The following is a 23,049-nucleotide window of genomic DNA, read 5'->3' as shown; positions in this document are numbered from 1 at the left end:
TAGCAACGCTCCTTGGTGGGAAGAATTCAGAAACATTCAGGTCATTAGTAGAATCGTCAGTACATCCTCAACTGCCCCAGGTTCCAAGGCAGTCTGGCTCTGACCTTGTGCAGTGGGTACCCAGGAAGTCTGGCTCTGACCCCGGTTCTGAGGGATGTTTGGCTCTGACCTTGTACAGTGGGTTCACCACCCACATCTAATACAATTGTAACAAAAGGATAGTGCTAATGGCTAGCAAAAGTTAACGCTTTTAGATATTTCTATGTCCATGGGTTAAGAGTATCCCATGCTGAACTGAATCTCTTGGACTAGCAACTGTGGCCTGAATTTGGATTTTTAGAGCAGTTATGCTTAAAGTGCTTCGCAGGGCCAAGTTTCTACAGCAGCCACGGACAGCAAACTGTCTTTGGGATCAGCTGGACAAACCTGGACAGGTGCTTCCCAGCCCACACAAATGCTACTTTGCAAAAGGAAACGCACCGAGAGCCGGGCTGCATTTGGCCAGGCGCTTGGCTGTTTTGTGCCTTGGGGCCTCCCACCAAAAACTTCCCCGGTGCCCAGGTCTTAGTTCTCAAAGGCAGCCGGCGGGGGGAACACACTGTGACCATTGTCTCGCCCCTGCCTGTTTTATCTTCCTCCCAGCAACTCTCTCTTTGAAGCAGATTCCATTTCTTCCCTTACTTTCTGGCTGCCTGTTGCTATCATTTCCCCCATGGTGCACCATCTGTGAATGCTGTCTTAGGTATTCCAAGAATTCACTCAATGTCTTCGTGAAGTAACCCTCCTTGTCTTTTTCTGTGTTTTGTTGGGGTGCCTATTTTTAATGGACAGCCTGTTGGTACCATGTTGTCTGCCTACTCTTTGGTAAGTTTTGTTTCCTTCTTTCAGAAGTTCCTTCTTCAGGTCTTCCCAGGCTGTTGAAGGCAAAGCCTTCATTATGTGTAGTCTTAGCTCATGCCCCTTACTGATTCTGCATCTCCCCCAGAACAGCCAGAGTGGTGGGCAGAGAACCAGCCCCTTACCGTGATTGAAGTTAACTTTGTACACCCTGTTGAATGCAGTTTGTTAATATGGGTGTAAGTTTTTTGTCTTATGCTTATGAATTATTGTTATTTACCTATCTTTCTGATCCTTGGCTATTTCTTTTCTTCTTCTTTTTTTTAAAAGGTTTTATTTATTTGACAGACAGATCACAAGTAGGCAGAGGCAGGCAGAGAGAGAGGGAAGCAGGCTCCCCACTGAGCAGAGAGCCAGACTCGGGGCTCAATCCCAGGACCCTAGGATCATGACCTGAGCTGAAGGCAGAAGCCTTAACCCACTGAGCCACCCAGGCATCCCTCCTTGGCTATTTCTTTTTCTTTTTCCTTAAAAGGTGAGACTCAGAGACTAAGTTGGAGAATATTCTCCCTTTTACTGTTCTCTGGAAGGCTTTACTTGGAAGGTTGGTAGAACTTATACCCACCTGACCTGATGTGTTCAGTGTGGGAGAGGTTTAAACTACTGAGTTCATGTTTTGATGCTCATAGGACAGGTTGGTCACTCTGTTTTTTTATAAGTCAGTTTTGGTGGTTTGTATTGTCTTAGGAATTTGTCCTTTTCATCTGTTTTTCCAGTTTATTGGTATAGAGATATTTATTATATTCTTTTACCTTTGAAATTTCTGCCATGTCTATAGTGGTATCTTTAATTCCCAATGTGCTTTATGTATGGTGTATTCAATCTTCCTTTAATAACTCTTGAAATTAAAAAAAAATCCTTTATGTTGTATTTTTGTTTTCTATTTTATTAAGTTCTTTTTTTAAAAAAAAGATTTTATTTATTTATTTGACAGAGATCACAAGTAGGCAGAGAGGCAGATAGAGAGAGGAGGAAGCAGGCTCCCTGCCGAGCAGAGAGCCTAATGCGGAGCTTGATCCCAGGACCCTGAGACCATGACCTGAGCCCAAGGCAGAGGCTTTAACCCACTGAGCCACCCAGGCTTAGTGGGTTAAAGCCCCTATTTTATTAATTTCTATTGTCCTTGTCTCCTTCCCTTTATTTTCTTCAGGTCTCTTTTCTGTTCTTTTTCAGTCTTTTAAATTCTGATGCTTGGTTTGTTAATTTTCAGTTTTACTTGTTTATTTCCCACCAGCATTTATGGTAAAAATGATCTCACCCTGCTGCTCATTTAGCCAGTTCTGACTGGTTTGTGCTTTACCAGACTTTTGTTTGTTTGTTTGTTTTATCCCCACCATTTACTATGAATTGTGATCTCTATGGATCTGTTCCCATGAACTTTCTTTCCACGATCCATTGTCCTCAGGTAAAAGACCTTTCTGGATATTTAAATTTGCCTGAGAGACAGCATCTTTGTTGTGATTTTGAACAGTGCCCATCTGGAATATGTTTTACTCTTCTAAGTGTTGTTAGGTAAAGACAACCTATGTAATCACTGAAGGTAATTTTGGACATGAAGCAGCCAGAAAGAAGAAGAAAGGGCACCAGGAGGTGTTGGTTTTGGCTTAGTTCTGCCCCCAGCTACCTTGGTGGCATGGCTGGTCTGAGTTTGGTCTGGGTTCACCAGACTCTCTGTGAGCTGATGAGACCCAGTTGGGCAGATGTTGCTGACAGAAGAGAGCCAAGCCTTTTATTCTCTGTGTGTTTTGTTTTGTTTGTTCTTGACCCTTTCTTGACACTGTCAACTGCCATGTCTGTATAATGGGTAGAATGATTGAGATCATGGCTGCGGTTCTTCCCAACCATTCCGTGCCATGTGATAGGAATTCCTTGGACTTGAGGTTCTGATTATGAATGAAGAGTCCATTGGCATGCAGCCTGCTCATTATCTCTGCCCCTGTTCATAATCACATAATATTCTTATTACAGTTAATTAGTATCCTTCTTAAAAAGGCAATTCTTTGGTTTTGGGAATTGATTTTAAAGGGTGTTTGTTTGTTTGTTTGTTTGTTTTTGAGAGAGAGAGATAAAGCAGGAGCTGGGGTTGGGGTAGAGGGAGAGGGAGAAGCAGACTCCCTGCTGAGCAGGGGATCAATGGATGCCCCATTGATCAGTGGATCAGTTGCAGGACCCTGGGATCATGACCTGAGCGGAAGGCAGATGCTTAATCCATTGAGCCACCCAAGTGCCCCGGGAATTGATTTTAGAGGACAGATTTTATTTGACCAACCTGATGGTATGATTAGCCCTTAGAAAGGGCTGGTAGAGTGCTTTTGTTTCTTCTGCCTCTTCCCCTTCCCCAGCTTTTTATTTTGAAATAATTTTAGATTTACAGAACAGCTTCAAAATAGTTCAGAGTTCCTGTTATACCCTTCACCTCTCTCCCTCCACTGGTAACATAGGACAGGATCACGGTATGAGGATCAAACCTAAGAAATTAACATTGGTTAATTTTTCAGCAATGTCCTTTTTCTCTTATAGGGTTTGATCCAGGATACCACCTTGCACATAGTTCAGATCTTTTTAGTTCCCTTGCCTGATCTGTAATCATTTCTTCATTCTCCTTGTTTTTCATGACCTGGACACTTTTGAAGAGTACTGGTCAGGAGATTTGTGGACTGTCCCTTGATTTAGATCTGTCTGATATTTTCTCATGATTAGATTGGGATATGGGTTTGTGGGAAAGGGAAGTAAGTGTCCTGGTCCTCACATGCTTCCATCACACGTGAAAGTACGTGACCCCAGCATTACTATTAGCCATGCTCACCCTAATCACTCATGGGGGTGTCTGGCAGGTTTCTCCACCTTAAAGTTACTGTTTTCCCTCTTTGACTCTTGATTGTATTTTTTTCATATAATTTCAATAAAATAATTTATTTTTATTATTTATTTAAAGATGTTATTTATTTATTTGAGAGAGAGAGAGAGAACATGTAAATAGACAGGGGCAAAATGGGAGAGAGAAGGAGAAAGAACATGAAGCAGATCATGAGTTGGGGGGCTGGACATGGGGCTCAATCTCATGACTGAAAGATCTCATATGACCTAAGCTGAAACCAAAAGTTGGATGCCTAACCCAGTGAGTCACCCAGGCACCCCAATACAATAATTTTAATAGAATTCATTGAATCTTTTAGAGATTTTATTTATTTATTTATTTGACAGACAGAGATCAGAAGTAGGCAGAGAGGCAGGCAGAGAGAGGAGAGAGAAGCAGGCTCCTTGCTGAGCAGAGAGCCCGATTCGGGGCTCAATCCCAGGACCCTGAGTTCATGACTAGAGCTGAAGGCAGAGGCTTAACCCACTGAGCCACCCAGGTGCCCCCACTGAATCTTTTAAAAATCGATTTTGTTGAGGTATAATTTTACACTGCATAAAATTTGCCAAGGGTAAGTGATTTCTGAAAAATTTAGAGTTGTGTAACCATCACCATTACCTAGATTTTGGATATTTCCATCACCCGAAAAAGTTGCCTGTTGGCTATCAATCTGTTTCCACCCCAGCTCTAGGCAACCCCAGTCTGCTCTCTGTCCCTATCAATTTGCCTTTCTGGGACAGCTCATCTAAATGGAATGATACAATATGTGGCCTTTTGTGCCTGAATTGTTTTTCTTGATGTTTTTTGAGGTTCATCCAAATTGTAGCAAATATTAGCTTCCTAGGAATAGAATTGGTGGGTCATTGGATAAACACATGTTTAACTTTAAGAAACTGTCAAATTATTTGACAAAGTAGCTTTACCATTACAAATTCCCATCAGCACTATGTGACAGTTTCAATTTCTCCATATCTTGTCAACACTTACGACTGCCGGTTGCCTTGACTATAGCCATCTTTTAGTAGGTCAAAAGTAGCTTTGCACTATGGTTTTGATTTTCATTTTTCTAATGATATTGAGTATCATTTCATTGATTAACCATTTGTATGTCTTCTTTTTTTTTAATATTTTATTTATTTATTTGACAGACAGAGATCACAGGTAGGCAGAGAGGTTGGCAGAGAGAGAGGAGGAAGCAGGCTCCCCACTGAGCAGAGAGCCCGATGTGGGGCTCAATCCCAGGACCCTGAGATCATGACCCAAGCCGAAGGCAGAGGCTTTAACCCACTGAGCCATCCAGGCGCCCCTTATGTTTTCTTTGAAGAAGTTTCTATTTAGATCATCTGTCCATTTTTAATTGGTTGTTTGTTTCCTTTTAATTATATTACAAGAGTTCTTCACATAGTCTGGATATGTCCTTTATCAGAAATGTGATTCATAAACATTTTCTTATAGTCTAACTTCGAAGTACAGAAGTTAACTTTAATGAAGTCAGATTTGTCAATTGATTATGCTTCTGGTATTGAATTTAAGAACTCTCTGACTAACCCAAGGTTGTGAAGATTTTCCTCTATGTTTTCTCCCAAAAGCTCTGTAGTTTTAGCTTGTATTTATGCCTAGATCCATCTTTGAATTAAGTTTTTATATATGATGTGAGGTGAGTGTTCAACTTAATTTTTAAAAACACCTCGTACATTAAAAAATTATAGGCTTTGTTTTTTAGAGCAGTTTTAGGTTATAGAAAAATTGAGGACAAAGTACAGAGAGTTCCCCAATATCCCCCACCTCCTCCATGCATGTACACTTTCCTCTATTATTAATGCATTACAGTAGTGTGACACATTTGTTACTATTTGTAAACCAAAACTGATACACCTATTAATCAGTTAGTACTGCCATAACAAAATACCACAGACTGGGTGGCTCAAACAACAGAAAGTAATTTTCTCAGAGTTCCTGAGGCCGGAAGTCCAAGATCAAGGTGTTGGCAGGTTTGGTTTCTTCTGAGGTCTCTCTCCTTAACTTGTAGATGGCCGCTTCTCACTGTGTCCTGATACGGTCTTTCTTCTGTGTGTGCACATCTCTCTGTGTGTCCAAATTTCCTTTTCTCATAAAGACACCCATCAGATTGGATGAGAGCTTATTCAAAAGACTTCTCTTTAACTCTATCACCACTTAAAGTGCCTGTCTCCAAATATAGTCACATTCCAAGGTACTGGCAGTTTCAATGTAAGACTTTGGGGAGACACAATTCATTCCAGAAGGATACATTATTATTAACTAAAGCCCATAGCTTACATCAGGGTTTATTCTTTGTGTTGTATATTCTATGGGTTTTAACAAATGTATAATGACAGGTAGCTACCCTTGTAGCATCATACAGAATAGCTTCACTGCCCTAAAAATTCCTGGGCCCCACCCATTCATCCCTCCCTCCCCATGACCTCTTGACAACCACTGATCTTTTCACTGCCTTCCTAGTTTTGCCTTTTCCAGAATGTTCTATCATTGGTGTAATTGTAGACTTTTCAGATTGACTTTTTTCACTAAATAATATGACTTAACATTTCTCTATGTCTTTGTGGCTTGATAGCTTATTTCTTTTTGGTACTAAATATTCGGTTATCTGGGTGTACTGTAGTTTATTCATCCTTTCAGGTATGGAAGGGTATCTTGGTTGCTTCTAGGTTGTAACAATTATGACTACAGGTGCCATGAACATTTGTGTGGACATAAGTTCTTAACTCCTTTTGATAAATATCAAGGAGCACAATTGATGAATCATCTGATATGAGTATGTTTACTTTTGTAAAAACCACCAAGCTGTCATCTAGAGTTGCTGTACCATTTTGCATTCCCCCAACAAGGAATGAGAGGAATGAGAGTTGCTATACCATTTTGCATTTCCCCCCAACAAGGAATGTTGCTCCACATCCTCACCAGCATTTGGTGTTGACAGTGTTCTGGAATTTGGCCACTGTTTTAGGTGGGCAGTGATATCTTCTTGGTTAAATTGGCATTTTCCTGATGACATATGATGTGGAGCATCTTTCGATATGCTCATCTGTTGTATGTATAGCTTCTTGGATGAGGTTTCTATTAAAATCGTTGGTCCACTTTTTTTTAAAGGATTTTTATTTATTTGATAGAGGGAGAGAGATCACAAGTAGGCAGAGAAGTAGGCAGAGAGAGGGGGAAGAAGGCTCCCTGCTGAGCAGAGAGCCTGAAGCAGGGCTAGCCGAAGGCAGAGGCTTACTTAACCCACTGAGCTACCCAGATACCCCCTTTGGTCCACTTTTTAATCAAGTTGTTTGTTTTCTTACCATTGAGTTTTAAAAGTTCTTTGCATATTTCAGATAACAGTCCTTTATCAGACAAATGTGTCTTTTTCAACTGTTTTTTTCCCAGTTCATGCCTTGCCTTTTCATTCTTTTGACATGGTCTTTCACAGAGCAGCAAATTTTAATGTTAATGAAATTCAGCTTGTCATTTTTTCCCTCCATGGGTCATGCCTTTGGTATTGTATGTAAAAAATTTATCGCTAACCCCAAGGTCATCTAGATATTCTTTCATGCTATTTTCTAGGAGTTTTGTAGTTTTTCATTTTACATTATGCCTGCGACTCATTTTAAGGTAAAGTTTTTGAAGGGTTTAAGGTCTAGATTATTATTATTATTATTATTATTATTATTATTTTTTTTTTCATTTGGATATCCAGTTGTCCAGTATTACTTATGGGGACGGTCCTTTCTCTACTGACTTGACTTTGCTCCTTTGTCAAAGATCATTTGACTCTGTTGGTGCGGGTCTAATTCTGGGCTTTCTGTTCTGTTCCAGCTTCTTCTTCCCTTAACATTTTTTTTTTTTTTAAATTTTCAATATCTAGTCATCCTACCACCATTTCTTGAAAAGATTGTCTTTTCCTCATTTGAAAAGGGCACTGTTTTGAAGTTCAAAGTGCAAGTTTATTTCTGGACTCATTTCTGTTTCACTGCTATGCATGCCTATCCTTGCACTAGTATCCCACTGACTTGCCTGCCTTGATTTTATAAGAAACCTTGAACCTGGGTGGTGTAAAACTTCCAGTTGTACTCTTCTTTTTCAGAACTGGGTTGCTTATTATATAAAGACTTTGCATTTCATCTCAATTTTAGTATCCGCTTCTCATTGTCCACAAAAATGCCTGCTGGTGGGGTGCCTGGGTGTCTCAGTTGGTTAAGTGTCTGACTCTTGATTTCAGCTCAGGTCATGATCTCAGGGTGTTGAGATCAAGCCCCATGTTGGGCTCTGTGCTGGGCATGGAGCCTGCTTACGTTTCTCTCCCCCTGACCTCCACCTGCCCCCATTCTGTCCTCTCTCTCACTCTCTTTTTAAAAAAGAAAATGCCTGCTAGGATTTGGTAGGGCTGGCATTGAAATTACAGACCAGTTTGAGAAGAATTGCCATCTCAACAGTATTGAGCCATCCAATCCATGAACATGGAATGTCTCCATTTATTTAGATTTTCTTTAATTTCCCTCAACATTGTTTTGTAGTTTTTCAGTATTCAAAGCTTGTGTTTCTTTTGTTAACTGTATTCCTAAATACTGACTCTTTTTAAAGAGAATGAATGGAATTCATGTGAATGGAATTGTATTTTTATACATTGTATATTTATTTATTGTATTTATATGTATTGTATTTTTAGTGTATTGTATTGTATGTATCGTATTTTATTTAATTTTAAACCTTTTTAGCTTTGGAAGACTTTATCATTTGGGGAATGTTGTTGTCATCATCTATAAAAGTTGGTAGTTATAGAATTCCAGCCCAAGTTTGTACTATCATTTCAAGAACACTGAAGGTGAAATTCAAATACTCTGTTGTTACCATCTTAAGTGAATTAGGTGGTATTGATCGTGAATTAGGTGGTATTGATTGCTGGCCACAGATTATTTATTTATTCATTCATTTTTCCATAAAACCAACCATTTAGTTCCCCATTCTTTTGATTGACAGTTTCCATGGGGGTTTAACCTATTCAGTAGGTGGCTCTGCTATTTGGGGGTGGCTTGATGTCTGCTGAGACCACAGGGGTGCCCAGGTCAGGTTTCTTTCATGGTGACAGGCTAGTCCAGGTTTGTTCTTGGGGCAAAGGGCAGAGATATGAGAGGGAACAGATGCGCATTGGACCCTATGAGGCCAGACCCCATCTCTTGATGGCACGTGCTTCAGAACCACATGTGAATGGATGTGGATACAGGAAGGGAGATAACTGCGGCCGTTTTTGCAGTTAACTACAGCAGCATATGTCTCTGCGACACAGTCTGGCCAATTAGAATTGGAATCAATTTTTTTTGTTTGGGAAATTACCCACCTTCTGAATCTTGGCGGGGATGAATGCCTCTTCTTCTGATAGGAACTGAATATGCTACCTACTTCTTTTCCTGGACTCTAGTGCGTTTAGGGCACAGGCACCTGTGCAGTTTGGAAGTGAGTGAGATACTGTAGTAGGCTCCATGTAGCACTGATTTTCTGGTTAGGGTGATGACAGAGGTGACTGGTTGTGACTCTAAGTTCCCACTGCAGACACAGCAACCGTGCTGGTAACTGGGGCTGGTTGCAGTGAAGTGCAGTTCAGTTCAGGGTGGAAAAGTGGGAAGGGTGTCAGCTGTTGCTTCTCCTGCTTTGCTATAGCAAGGCCATTGATCTTGCAGGAGAAATACAGCTTAGTCTATTCAGGGTAAAGGTACTTCACCTTAATAAGACGCGAAGACTGCTTGCTAGAGTTACCAAAACAAGTCCATGCCTTAGAGATGTGTTGGGTGGGTCTCCCAGCCCGAATTCCCTGGGTTCATGGAGAACTTTGATGTCATCCAGATGCTCATCATTGGCTTCGAGTGTCTCCGTGACCCGCGTGCGGAGAGGGCAGCATCTGAGGGTCTTGGGCGCATGAATGGTGCATTCATCTGGGTTTGTTTTTCGTTTCAGTACAATAGTCTGGTGGCTGTACTCCCAGTGATCAATCACATGTGGGCTGATCGGCCAGCTGGAGCCCTGGTGGTTTGGGAGGAACTGCTGTTTTGTCGTAGGTTGTTTAGTTAGTTATGTGAGCCCTTCTTCCAGGTGGTACCAAGGACCTGGCTGTGCAAGCATTCCTTAGGGTCCTGGTGGCTTGGTGCAAGTCTGCGGCCAGTGCATATCACTTCCTTTCCCTACAGGCAGCCTGTGTGGTGATGGCACGGGTGCGTGCTACCTGCTGCCTGTCTTCGACACCGTGTTTGTCAGGAGGATGTACCGTCGCCAAGGCCTGGGCATGGCCATGCTGCAGGACTTCTGTGAGACGTTCCGAGAGGATGAAGCCCTGGGCGTCAGTTGGCCGATTTCTCCTGCTATGTACCAAGGTAAACCCATCTTGTATCAGGAGGAAGTGCTGAGGTAATGGTGATGGATAATGCATGTGCATTCTAGGTGATTGTGGGAGAGGGAGGTTCCTTGGCACTCTCAGTGTCTGGGTTTTCTCTTCTTCCTTAGAACTCTCCCATTGCTTCTGCACAGATGAGGCTTTAGGCTGCATTACAGGGGGTGAGCCCTTCCCAGCCTGAGAAATAATTGGATTTAGAGATAATAAAAAATAAGTTACATGACCTCAGAGAGAGGCAGAATTCAGAGAAGTTCACCTGTGCTGCTAACTGCTGCTGGCGCTCAGAGAGCCTTTGCTCCTTCACTTGAAGCTTAGAGCCCATGACTTTGTCCTTTCCCCTAGAAGCTGCAAAAGATCCCCAGGAGCTTCAGCTGGGAGGGCAGCTGGAGTGCAAAAAGCGAGCTCTTGACAGCATGAGCTCCCAAGGACCTCTGTAGCTCCTATTGCAGAAGATAGTCCCCTCTTCCATTCCTGACCTACTGAGTCCCTCTATTGGTCAGGGATCTCCAAAGAAACAAAACCGGTAGGATGTAGATATATAGAGAGAAGAGATTTATTATGAGGAATTTACTCTCATGGTGTAGAGACTGAGACTCCCAAGATCTGTGGCTGTTAGCAAACTAGAGACTCAGGAGAGCCAATGGTGTCCTAAGGGTCCAAATGCCCACAGGAGCCAGACCCAAGAAAAGTGAACAACAATATTTTGGTTCAAATCCAAAGGCAATAAAAGATTGATGTCCTTGGGGTGCCTGGGTGGCTCAGTTGATTAAGCCACTGCTTTTGGTTCGGGTGATGGTCCCAGAGTCCCAGGATCGAGTCCCACATTGGGCTCCCAGCTCCACAGGGAGTCTGCTTCTCCCTTTGAACTTTTCCCCTCTCATGTTCTCTCTCCCTCAAATAAATAAATAAATAAATAAAATCTATATTTAAAAAAATTGATGTCTCAGCTCAACAGACAGGAGGAGTTCCCTCTTACTTGTGGGATGTCAGCCTTTTTGTTCCATACTCAGGCCTTCAACTCATTGGGTGAGGCCCACCCACATGAGGGACAACAATCTGCTTTACACAGTCTACTGATTCCAGTGCCGATCTCATCCAAAACACCTTCACAGACACACCCAGAATAATGTAGACCAAGTATCTGGGCACCCTTGGCTCAGTCAAGTTGAGACTTAAAATGAACTGTCTCAGTTCCTTTCCACATTCTGGAAGAGAAAGCTTTATATATATTTGTCAGAGGAAATGAAAAAAGCTCTGATGCTACACATCACATTCCAAGTCAGTAAGGGCAGCAGATTCTTATGGGTATTTCCCCAGGGTCCCTTTGCACCCCACCCACCCCGCATTGGGTTCTGTTTCACTTATTGTCAAAACCACAGGTGATTTTGAGCCCTCAGTATTGAGTTTCCAGTGCCACTATCATATAGGGACAACAAATAAGAGAGAAAAGGCAGGAAAGATAAGGACATTTCCATTGCTCTGAAGTCCTAAGAAAAGCAGGTGAAACATATTTCAAGTAGGTTTAGTCATTTCTTTGTATTTCCAAAGTCTTTATCTATAATTAAACTCTGAAGATCCTTAAATTTCTGCAAAGAGCATTCCAAGCTTTCTGCACCGTGTTCCTCACTTTGAGGTGCTGGAAAGTTTCAGAACCTAGGCAACTGGTTCTCTGTCCACATACCTGTCCTTTTTGTCCCTCTCCTTTTTAATTTATTTATTAAGATTTTATTTATTTGAGAGAGAGAGCACAAGTAGGAGGAGTGGCAGGCAGAGGGAGAGGGAGAAGTAGACTCTGCTGAGCAGGGAGTCAGACATGGGACTTGATCTCAGGACCCCGAGATCATGACCTGAGCTGAAGGTGTCTGCTTAACTGATAGAACCACCCAGGGGCCCCTCCCCCAGCCCTAATTTTGCTATGCCTCTGAGACTTTTGTTTGAGCGCACTGGCCTCCCAGGGCAGCCACCTCAGGTTTCCCAGGGTAATAGCAGCTTCCGGGGGGAGGCTGCCCTAGGGACAGTGCTGCTAAGACCCTTGAAGGGTTCTGTGGATCTCTGTTCTCCCTTCTCTGTCTTTGCCTTGCAGAGAAAGAATATATTAAGGCTCTTATTCTGAAGCATGCTGCTTGTCTTAGGAGTTTCAGCTGCCTAGCCAAGGATGCTGGGGCCTCAGTCTTTTACAGCACGCCTGGCTGTATCTGGGCATGTAGGTAAACGAGGTAGAATGTGGAGAAAGAAGCTGCTGGACGCTCAAGACTGGGTACAGGTGCACTGACCACATCCTTCTCTGACTGGCCTTTATTGAGTACAGTCCTGCCCTTTGAATGGACAAGAGGGACTCCTGTCCACAGCCCTATGCTTTAGCACCCCTGGGCAGCTCTGTCTCTCTCTATGGTGTGAGGAATCTGTGGGCCCAAGAGAATATTCCTACCTGGGTCCAGATCACTTCTTCTAAGCCAGCTCAAGGTACTAGGACCCTAGGATTCCTGCCAGTGGTGCTCAGGGCCCAAGTAGACTCCATCCCTGGATCTGTGCATCTCAGGGTGGACCATGCCACCAGTTTGCATATCTTTAGATCCCAGGGGCAGCCATTGGTGGGATGTGGATGGAATGTGGGCATGGTGTCCACATTTGTATGCACAGGCCCCCTGTGGTGTATGTGTGTGGGGCAGGGGTAGGAGGAGAAGCAAGTGGGCTGCCTACTGGGGGCCAGCTCTCTTGGTGTTGCCACATTCTGGTGCAGAACTCCAAGGAGTCCAAGAAATTCTAAATTTGAAACTGGCTTTCCCTGTTGTTATGAAGTTATATTTGTCAAGATAGGAGAGCAGAACATTCTATCTAGCACTCTGCTAGCTCGGCTTACACTTTCTGAATACTTAGTGTCAGGTTCTGGAGGTTTCCATCTGTGCTGTTGCCCTGGGCTGGGAAATATTAGGAGAGGGTCCAATGGTGTCCCCATGGGCACCTGAAGGACGAGGAGCAGCTTCCCATTTGGCAGGATTTGGGGCATTGCCCCGTGGAAAGTGCTCACCCTGTAAACGTGGACATAAAAGCCTTGAGGTGACTCTGGAATCAAGGCATCCGTGGAGGATATACTGGAAGGTTCTGTGGGAGAGGAGAGCTGGGAAGGTTCCGGCTGAGAAAGGACAGTGCCTAAGGAGAGGACAGTGTGGCACGGTGATGTTACAGGCTCAACTGGGTACCCCCAAGTCTTATGTTGAAGCTTTAGCTCCCCATGTGACTGTATTAGGAGGAGGGGCCATTAAAGAGGTGATTAAGTGAGGTCCTGTGCATGAGGCCCTGATTCAGTAGAGTGGTAGGAAGAGGTCCTTATTTATGAGAGGGGCCTGGGCCACAGGTACAGAGGGAAGACCTCGAGAAGGCACAGAGACACGGAGGCCCACTGCAGAGGTGCGTCTTCCCACCTCTGGATGTGGGACTTCCCTCCCGGACTAGGAGACAGCCAGTCTGTTGTTGAAGCCCCCCACTCAGTGTGTGACCCTTTGTTATGGCGGCCTCAAGCTCAGATGGGGTGGGGGTGAACCTGGGAGCACGAGGTAAGACGGTTAAGGGGTAGCTTGCGCAGAGCAGGATCAGAGCGCCAAGCCAGGGCAGGGTGGGCGGGGCCTCAACAGGAACCGGAAGTGTCTTCCCCTGAGGACAGAGAGGGGGCGGGCCTTCTTGGCTCACACGTGCGCGTCCTCAGTCTGCAGGAAGTTCCTGTTGGCCCATCCAGAGGAGCGCGGACGCCTGTGGGAGGTGGAACCCCCGGGAGCCTGGGGCCAGCGGGGCAGCATCTGGCTGAAGGTTCGCCTGCAGCAGTCACGACCTCCAGACTGTGAGTCGCAGTGAGCGCTGTGCGCTTGGAAGCACAGGTTAATGCTACCCATGAAGTCAGGCCCGTCCAGGTTGCAAGAACAGAGGAGGGAGGGAGACCAGAGTGGTGGCTTCTTGCCCTTGGCCCACCTTCCTTTCCCGAATGAATGACAGCTCCTAAACCTTGTGCGAGATCTCCCCCAATGTAGCTAAATCAGAAGCTCCCTGGGACGGAGGGGATCCCCGTGTATAACTAGAAGGGATCTCAGAAACCTAGAAGATGAGTGTGCGCACCCGGTTCAACCAGCTGGAAAGCCACACGAAGGTTTGCTGTGACGAGCCAGCCTTCCACGCCCCCTCCCCTTTCCGCTTGTGGGAGATGACACGCGTGTGTAAGTGGTGGTGTTGCATAGACAGCATTCTGTACCTTGTCCTCTCTGTCCTTCTTACTGGCAGCGTAGTAGGGTGCTGGGTGGCGATATTGTTTATTTGGGCAGCCGAGTTACAGACATACACTGCCCTCCGTTTGGTGTGTTAGAGCTCCACGGGGTTTTGATGGAGGGTGTTTCCGAGCAATGAGAGTAGGCAAAGGGAGGCAGTGGGTGGGAAGACCAGACATACGGGTGTCGGGTTCTCCGAGGTGCTTTTTAACAGTACGTCTAACACCTCTCCCACGTGGAGCATGGATTGCACACTGCTGGTGGTTCTTAGCTCAGTGCTCAAGGTGAGGGGCCCTGGGGGCAGGCCTGGATCCACGCAGAGCGCGTTAGGTTGCAGGTGCAACGTATGGGTGGCGAGTTGCTGGAGGTTCTCACAGTTTAAGTTCACTGGCCAAAGGGAAAGCACTGGCTTTTCCTCCCTCCTGGGAAAGAAAGCTCTTGTCAGTATCAAATGCCATATACCAGGCTGGAGGTAGCTCATTAGGGGGCAGTGGGTAACTGATTTACCCTAGGTGGTGACAGGGAAGAGCGCCTTAGAGTTTATTGATGATAACAGTGATAGGTTTTGCTTTTATGGTGCCTTTCAGCTAGAAGGCTTAATGGATCTTTACAGATATTAATGGGGTGACCAGGCACCTGGGAAGGAGGCCATGGCAGGACTGTGACTGTGATCCTAATGAGGCGGTTAAGTGACTTGCCCTGTGGCATCCACAGCTAGATATGAAGGGGGAGCTGGCCCGGATCCCCATGCACTAAGCTGAACAGCCGAGCGGGTTTATCAAGGAGCTTCACAAATGAGCCTGCAGCTCCCACGTGGACAAGGCCTTTGTGTCTTAGACGTTGCAGTTCCTTGGCTGGGAATGAAAAAAAAAGTTTGCATATCAGAATGTGGAAATGATGTGGAAATTGCACAGGCCAGAGGGGGCTAGGCAGGAGGAGGACGTTTTCTCATAATTGGGGAGATTGCTTTCCTCCGAAGAGAATTCCTCTGGGGGTTATTTCCAGAGCTGAGAGTTGGTGTGGTCTGGTCACAGGAAACTGAGCTGGAAGTCAGATGCCAGACTTGTCACTTTAACTCACTGTGAGATTTGCCAACTCTCTCTTTAAAACAGCAAATGAGGGAACTTTCACAGAGAATGTTCCAGAAGCATGCTTTGAGTCCTTTGAAGGAAGAAGGGTCATCATTATAATTAGGATATAATTAGATTACTTAAAACTATAATTTTTATAAAATTCAAAATTACGATCTTTTCATTGGCTGTATAAATCATGGCTAGTTCCCAGTTTCACCCACAACTTCTGTCTCCCCCAGGGCCAGCAGTCAGGATTTTAATTCACTCAGGAAGGTTTTCAGCCAGCCAGCTTCGTCTTGTAACAATTTTGTCAGCGCTGACATTTCGGGTTTTTTTCCGGGTTGGTGAGTGGGGCTGCATATGCAATCACAGACTAGCCCAGATGCTCTGCAGTTTCTCAGTTTCTAGTCTGTCTGCCTTCATGGAACTCTGTGAGTGTTAGCCCATTAGGTTTTCCCACAGGTCACCAGACAATGCAGGTTCTGGAATCTTCTCTTGCCTTGGAAATCTCACAGAGCCATTTAATTTAATTTTAGTTTTTAATCAGTGATTCTCAGAGTTGCTTTCTTAAATTGTCCTGTTTTTCAAGTTCTATCTTCCTTTATTTCTGGCTGTTATTTTGGAGGTTTCCTACAATTTCGTGTGGTGTAGAGATAGAACTGTAAGCAAAAAGCCCAGTGGAGCCAATTGCTTTTTACGTTCTAAGTAAGGCATGGACATTTTACATGGTTCCAAAGGGAAGTTAACTTGTACTTCTTTCAAATGTTTCAAAATATATTTTTGAAGCAAGGACCTTTATGAACTAGGTCTTTTAAAGTTTGCATGGATCTTGCCTGTTGATAACATCTGTGGATTTTAATGGCCCTGAAAATATTTACAGGGTTTTCAGAACTTTTGAGAGAAGGTGTTTGTGGGAAATGTTTTTCTTCCTACACTCAGTTACATATGAAGCCTTTGAAACTTGACCAATAGGATCATAATTCTATCTGGTATGTCTTCTCAGCTTGCACATGCCTTAAGTTTCTTTACTGGAGGAGATGAAATTGAATGCTCCAGCAGTTGAAAGTTCCTTTACAAAAATGTGGCTGGAGACAGGAAGTAATTGCACACAGCTTTAAAAATAAATTTTTTCATTCTTTAGGTTATAGTTTTGCCTTCTTTCCAGGTGCGTTTTTTAATAGATCCAATTGTCATCCACAGGGGAAATAGTTTTCCTCTATTTATATTTAATTTTTAATGCTAAAGTGTACACAAAAGGATGTGAAATATTTGAGCTGGGAGGTGGGGTCTTTTTCTGAAAGTCTGAATCCTAGCAGACTGCAACTCTAACTTTATCTCAGCTTGTTCTGGTGAGTTGGACATTATATAGTGCAATTTTATGGCGGTGAACTATGGTGGGAAGTGCTGAGAGCAGAACCACCATACTGGATGGGTTTTTCCTAATGCTGCTCTTTGAAAGGTCATGTGGCTCCCTCTAGTGGCCATTTTTTTTAATCTATTGCGTCCTGTATGGTCACTCATGGATGGTCCCTTACCTTGACCTACCTGTGTGGTTGCTTCTCAGATTCTCATCCTGACGCTTCCAAATTGGAGCATTCATTTTTAAAGATTATCGGACCTTTATTGGTTAGGGATAAAATACAAGTTAATATTTGGTAGTTTCTAGCATGCTTTAGTCCCTACCACATAAAAATGTAGTTTCACACACCAGAAAGTGTAGAAAATAATGTATTGTCTACTTCATTGCCTCATTCATTCATTCATTCATGTATTTTCTCATTCATTCAGTGGGTTACTGTGATGGAGGATCTATCCATGACAGGCCTCTGGTAGAAGTAATAAGGATACAGTGGTGAATAAGGCTGGCTGTCTCTGAACTCATTTAGGAGCTTACATTTTTGCAAAGAGAAGTACGTGGGCATCCATTACTGCATTATATAGAAACTCCAAGACAGTACTAAAGCATGTGGGTATTTTTAAATACTTCTTACTCAGTTTTGCCAAACCAAAGTTGGCTAATTCATAAAGTCTGTAAATAAACTTTATAATTTATGTATATAGGTAACAACTAAATAATATATTCTTATTTGAAAAGTGTTTTTTTTTTTTAAATTTAAAGATTTTATTTATTTATTTAATTGACAGAGAGAGACAGTGAGAAAGGGAGAAGAAGGTTTCCTGCCAAGCAGGATGTGGGGCTGGATCCCAGGACCCTGGGATCATGACCTGAACTGAAGGCAGATGTTTAATGACTGAGCCACCCAGGCGCCCCATCTTTTTTTTTTTTTTTTTTTTAAGTCAGTCCCATGCCCATCATGGAGCCCAGTGTGAGGCTTGAACTCACGACCCTGAGATCAAGTCCTGAACTGAGATCAAGAGTCAGATGCCTAACTGACTGATCCCCCCAGGTGCCCTGCAAAATGTGTTTCATTTGCATTTTCAGCTCAAATGGGGAACCTATTATTTTTCTTTTTCCAAAGGATCTGAATGCCATCTTAACACACACATAGCTCCACATAGAGATTATGAGGTATAGGAAAGAACACAGTGGGATAAGAAAGTCATCCCTTTCTAAGTTGGGACTGATTTGGTAAGAGGGTTAGGGGAGCTGAATTAAAAAGTGTGATTATGGGCTCTCTTGTGAGTAAAAATTCCAGTGAGCATGGAGAAGGACCACGAGTAGCACTGGAGACGGACTCCATTTAATGTCTGAATAATGGAAGAAAAGATCGTATTCCAGCTCGGAAGTGATTGAGTAGAACCATCCATTCCCGTCTCCCCAAACCTGGCAGGTTTCCCTGTCCTCTGGAGGGCACTGTAGCAGGTATCATATTGTAAGTCAAGAGGATGAGATTGGGTCATGGTAATCAGTGCTTTCAGCGGGGTCCCCGGTGTATTATTAATCTTCTGATTGTCCACTCCCTTGGAACTACCCCCGTTTGCTCATCCTGCTCTCTTGCTTGGGGAGGGCAGCTCACCCAGGAGATGCCAAGGACGATATGAGCAGTCAAGGGCAGACTACTCCAGATGAGGGGCCTGGACACTCCGAAGAAGGCAAGAAGGTATGGTCGTGAATGTGTCATTCTAGGAACGGTTTTCCCAGCAATCATGTCGTGCTTGTTTAGGGGAGCTCTAAACCTGCAAGACATCTGCCTAATCACCTTGGCTTTGGGCTTCTCCATGGCAGTGGGTCGTTGATTCATACTCAGGGCTGTGTCCTGCGGTAGGCAGAGAGGCCTTTGTAATTAGACTTTTCACAGTCCTCTTCTCTAAGCTTGACAAGCTCTCATGAAGCCAGAACTGAACAGAGCACAGGGGAATCAGCTGTAACCTTGCATTGGTAAGGAAATATTGAAAAATCTGAATTTCACATTCTGCCATGGACCGGCATCTTTTAAGCAGAGCAAATATGTGGACAAATGTCTTTCTTTCTGCCTCTGTCCCTCGAGCCCCGATGCTCGAAAATGGAATATGGCATTAGATTGTTGTAGAACTCAGAGTGCTGGGAGAAGAGAACTGGGAGTAAGGACAGAGACTCAGTATTAGTTCATGGCCCATTATCTGTTGTTCAGTGTTTTATAAGATTTTGAAGTGCTGTGATTCCATTAAGGTTTTCCTGAAGCCAAGACAGACCCTCACCCATACAAGGCAGTTCTGGTAACATCCATTTTCTGCTACGGAAGGGTCTTTGTCTTGAAGTCTGAAAAAGTTGTTAATAATTTTAAACTCCAGAACTTCCAGTTGCATCTTGTGAACAGTGCTGCTTATTTTGGAAAGGAGATGGTGCAGGGATAGAAGACTCAACGTCAGAGGCATACGCTATCCCAGTAAGTGCTGGATTGCTTTAGAAAAGCTGGCAGAGGAGGGCTCTCCTTTTCCTTGGTTTGCAATGGAGAAAGGGGCTCATTGACAGCTTTTCCAGGCCACTGAAGCGAGAGTATTGTGCTTTGCCTCTTTGTTGGTCCCCAACTTCGCTCGTAAGCCTGGAAGGCCATTAGAGGAAGCAGGAGGTGTTCGGTGTGATGTCATGGGCACGGCCAGGAGTCCGGGGAAGTCCACAGACTCAGGCATAGAGTGCTACCTTTTAAAGTAGTGCTTCCTTGCTTTGCTCTTTCTCTGATCTCCATGGATGGGCTCTTCAGTTCCTGCCAGGAAATATATTCCCACCAGTAAAAAGGTCCTTAGAGCATCTGATGAACAAAATACGGGGTCCCTGTGGCTGGCTGGGGCTCTGGAGCCCGGCTCATCTGGCCTGAATCTGAGCACACAGCATGTGCAAGGGCCCAGCCAGGACACCGGAAGGCCCCTTATGGCAGCATCAGAAAGCTGTGTTGATTGTTTTCTGATTCAGGAGAGGACCCGTGGAGAATGGGAAGAGAGAAAGAGCGATCAAGACTGCGGAGTGGAAGAAACAGCAGCGGGGTGGCTTGGAGGAGCCTGTGGGGCCCAGCCGGCGGGGAAGGAGGCCAAGAGGACAGCGGTGGAGGCAGGGCTGGCCTGGGAATCCCAGCAGAAGCACCTGCGGCCCAGCTTCTGACTCCTGGGGGCAAACCCGAGCCTCCTCGAGGGGCCTGTCTGGGCTCTGGGGGGCACGGGCGTGATCGCTGCCTCCATCACTCCCTGCTCGCGCACCCAGCAGCTGGCCTCTGCCCTTGCTGCGTTGTCCTTTGAGGAGAAAGGGACGGCACAGACCCTGCCCACCTCAGGCTTGTTTTGTGGGCTCAGGTGATAGAAAGCCTATAAAAGTGCTTTATTCCTCAAGCACAGAGATCTAATAAGCAGGTACAAGCAGCCGTTTTCCTGGGCTCAGATCTCAGAAGTGTGTTTGTTAAACCTAATACAGTTTCTGTTACCTGGGGTGAATTGGTAGAGACTGTGCTAGAACCACGCGGATATGCCTCTTTCTTAAGCGCAGTGAAGCTCCGAGAAGGGCTGCGCCTGTTCTGGTCTGCGCTGCAGAAAGCTGTCTCAGGTTTACCCCTTCCCCCCAAACCTGCTCTACCCCAGACGTCACTGTGAGACCACAGACACCAGACGGGTTTCTAGGGAGACTCGTTTTTTTTTTTTCCAGAGAAGCTTCAGCTGGAGCGGAAGCTCCCCGAGGACGGTGGCAGGGACTGCCTGGTGCACACCGTTCCTTAGTGCCCCGCCCACGTCTGGCCTAGTATACAGGAGGTGCTCAAGGTGGCCTTCAGGTGGGCATCAGGATCTTAGCCGTCACCTCATTCAGAGGGGAAGCCACTGGAGCAGATATTGTGCTGCTGGCCTTTAGACAGCGTTTGGTGCCATGAGGTCAAGGTGACTGTGCAGCTTAGTGTCCGCTGCCGCTGTGACATTGGCCTCCGCTGCCTGCACCCCCTGCACTCAGGGATTCGAAGCTGAGCCAAGGACCGTGCCCATAAGGCCCTGGTGAGGACAGGCCAGGCAGGCCTTCCACAGGGTCAGGGGCAGTGTGGGCTGCTTCCTGAGGCCTGGGGCCTGCGGCCTGCTCCCCGGAAGTTGCTGTTCTCTGCAGTTGGCCGAGTCTCACTGATGCTCAGTAGGATTCTTAACCTAACCAGCCTGGGTCAGCCCAGTCCCAGCCCCTACTTGCGGGTGAATGGAAGTCTGATCTCCTCACTGGGCACACCCCTCTGAGGCTGAGCACTGTGTGGAGCACCTGGGGCGCTGCCGACTGCTCCCATCTCTCGGCCGGCCTGCCTTGCCTTCTGTATCCCAGCTGCCTGGGCTGTCTCAGACGCGCCTGTGCTCTTGCTTCGGGGTCAGCTCTCACACACTTGCTCTGCCCTGGGCGTGTGCCTTTCCCTCCGTCCCTCTTCCTGTCTTCCCGTCTTTCTTCTCGTCCTCCTCCTCCTCTGTCTCTCCCTCCTTCCCCAACCCCACCTTTGTGCGCACACACACACACACACACACACACAGCTCGTCAGTCAGGCTGACATCTAGTCTCAGCTTAGGTGTCCGTTCCTGACCACCTTCTCCTCTCCTTCCCACGTGACCTCAAAGAACTGGGCACTCAGCTCTGATTTCCATGAGCCACCCACAGGGTCATCCCTGGGCCGCCTCCGTTGCCCCGTGTGTCCTCAGTGCCCGTGTAGAGCCGGTCCTCAGTAACTGTGGGGAATGAATGGTAACAGATCACCCCGGGGGTCAGGGGTGACACCTTCCTTCTGTTCCTCTGTGGTTCGACCCTGGAGATGGCTGGAGACCAGTTTCAGCTCTTTGGGGGTATAGTAAAGCCCCTCCTGGAGCCTGGGGTTGGAGAGGAGGCCCCCAGCACCCTGTGCTGACAAGGTACTGATGTTTCCCTGAGTGGTCAGAGGGCACACTGGATGGGACCTATTACTTACTCACTCCTCCGTCTCTCTGTCCATCCACCCATCTACCCAGCTGTCAGCCCGTCCCTCCATCATCTGCCCGCTTGTCTCTCCGTCCATCAGTCCACATTTGTCCATTCACCTGCGCATCCATTCATCTGATGGACTCAACTGTCCGTCTCTCCACATCTGTCCGTCCACCCCTCTGACCATCTGTTCATTCTTCCATTCATTTGTCCAACTACCCACCTGTCTTTCCATCCGTCCTGACATCTATCCATCCATCTGTCCGTCCGTCCGTCCATCCATCACATCCACCTACCTACATGTCTGTCCATCCATCTGCCCACATCGGCCCGTTTATTTCTCCTTCCATCCCTCTCTCCATCCATCCATCCTGATGTTCACTAAATATTCAGCATGCTTGCTCAGGATTGATCTCTGTGCTGGGCACGGGGGTTATATAGATACGTGAAAGGTGTTTACTGGACTCAAACCCTTCTCTCTGGAAGGTTCTCTTCTAGAGTGTTCTCCTGGAGTTGTTGTCTGTCTTTCACCCGTTCGAAAGAGGGAAGAGTCCAATGGAAAGAAGCAGAGTTTAGAGCTCCATAGGGAGACCTCATGAAGTCCCCCAGTGCATGTGGGCCCCTTGTGAAGGAGGCACAGACCATAAAAGTGGACTCTGCACCCAAGGGGTGCTCTATGGCAGACACGATCTTCAATGTGTGACTCAGTGTCTTCTGTGAACTTGGCACTGTTCTGGGTGAGTGGCTGGTGCTTTGTGTTTATATGGAAATGAACTGATGAAAATGTCTCAGGGGTTTGATGAAGTCACTGTTCAATAAAAGCATCCTCCCGAGGGAGAAGAACTAATGGCATTGGTGTAGTTCATTTAAAGATGTAAAGACAAACCCTGCAGAGTTAGAAGGAAACACTGAAGCTCCAAGTAACCCCCTCTCCAGCCAGTGACACAGTTGGGTTGGGTCTGGGGCCATGTGCAGCGTTCTTTTCCATGTGCTTGTGTGGGGAATGCCCGTAAAGCATGTGTGTGCATGTGTGTTGTGTTGTTTTTGTTAAATCAGTAATTTACAAACCATACATTTGAAGTATACAATTCCATGGTTTTTAGTATATAAACAGAGTTGTACAATCAACACCACAATTCGTACCCCCCAAAGAAACCCTGTACCTATTAGTAGTCTCTCCCTTTACACCCACCCTCAGCCCAAGGCAACCACAAACCTACTTTCCC

The 23,049-nt window shown here is 45.6% G+C and overlaps 1 protein-coding gene across 6 annotated transcripts in view; it reads left to right on the top strand.

The window, feature by feature from the left end:
* The window catches only part of FAM169B (family with sequence similarity 169 member B), an 86,685-nt gene extending 64,015 nt beyond the window's left edge, over window positions 1-22,670 (top strand). For 3 of the 6 annotated variants that reach the window (XM_032342160.1, XM_032342164.1, XM_032342165.1), the window contains 4 exons: window positions 9,955-10,137; window positions 13,861-13,992; window positions 18,457-18,545; window positions 19,835-22,670. In XM_032342160.1, the coding sequence (XP_032198051.1) occupies window positions 9,955-10,137; window positions 13,861-13,992; window positions 18,457-18,545; window positions 19,835-20,020 (590 nt within the window). In that variant the 3' untranslated portion in view covers window positions 20,021-22,670. Of the gene's footprint in view, window positions 1-9,954; window positions 10,138-13,860; window positions 13,993-18,456; window positions 18,546-19,215 lie in introns of all 6 variants that reach the window. The other 3 variants (XM_032342162.1, XM_032342161.1, XM_032342163.1) reach the window with 3 other exon arrangements.
* The last annotated feature ends 379 nt before the right edge of the window (window positions 22,671-23,049 follow it).

This window comes from Mustela erminea, chromosome 5, assembly GCF_009829155.1.
Source record: "Mustela erminea isolate mMusErm1 chromosome 5, mMusErm1.Pri, whole genome shotgun sequence".
In the NCBI taxonomy this organism is placed as follows: Eukaryota; Metazoa; Chordata; class Mammalia; order Carnivora; family Mustelidae; genus Mustela; species Mustela erminea.
Note: the sequence above shows the minus strand (reverse complement) of the source record. Positions and strands in the feature narration are given on the sequence as shown.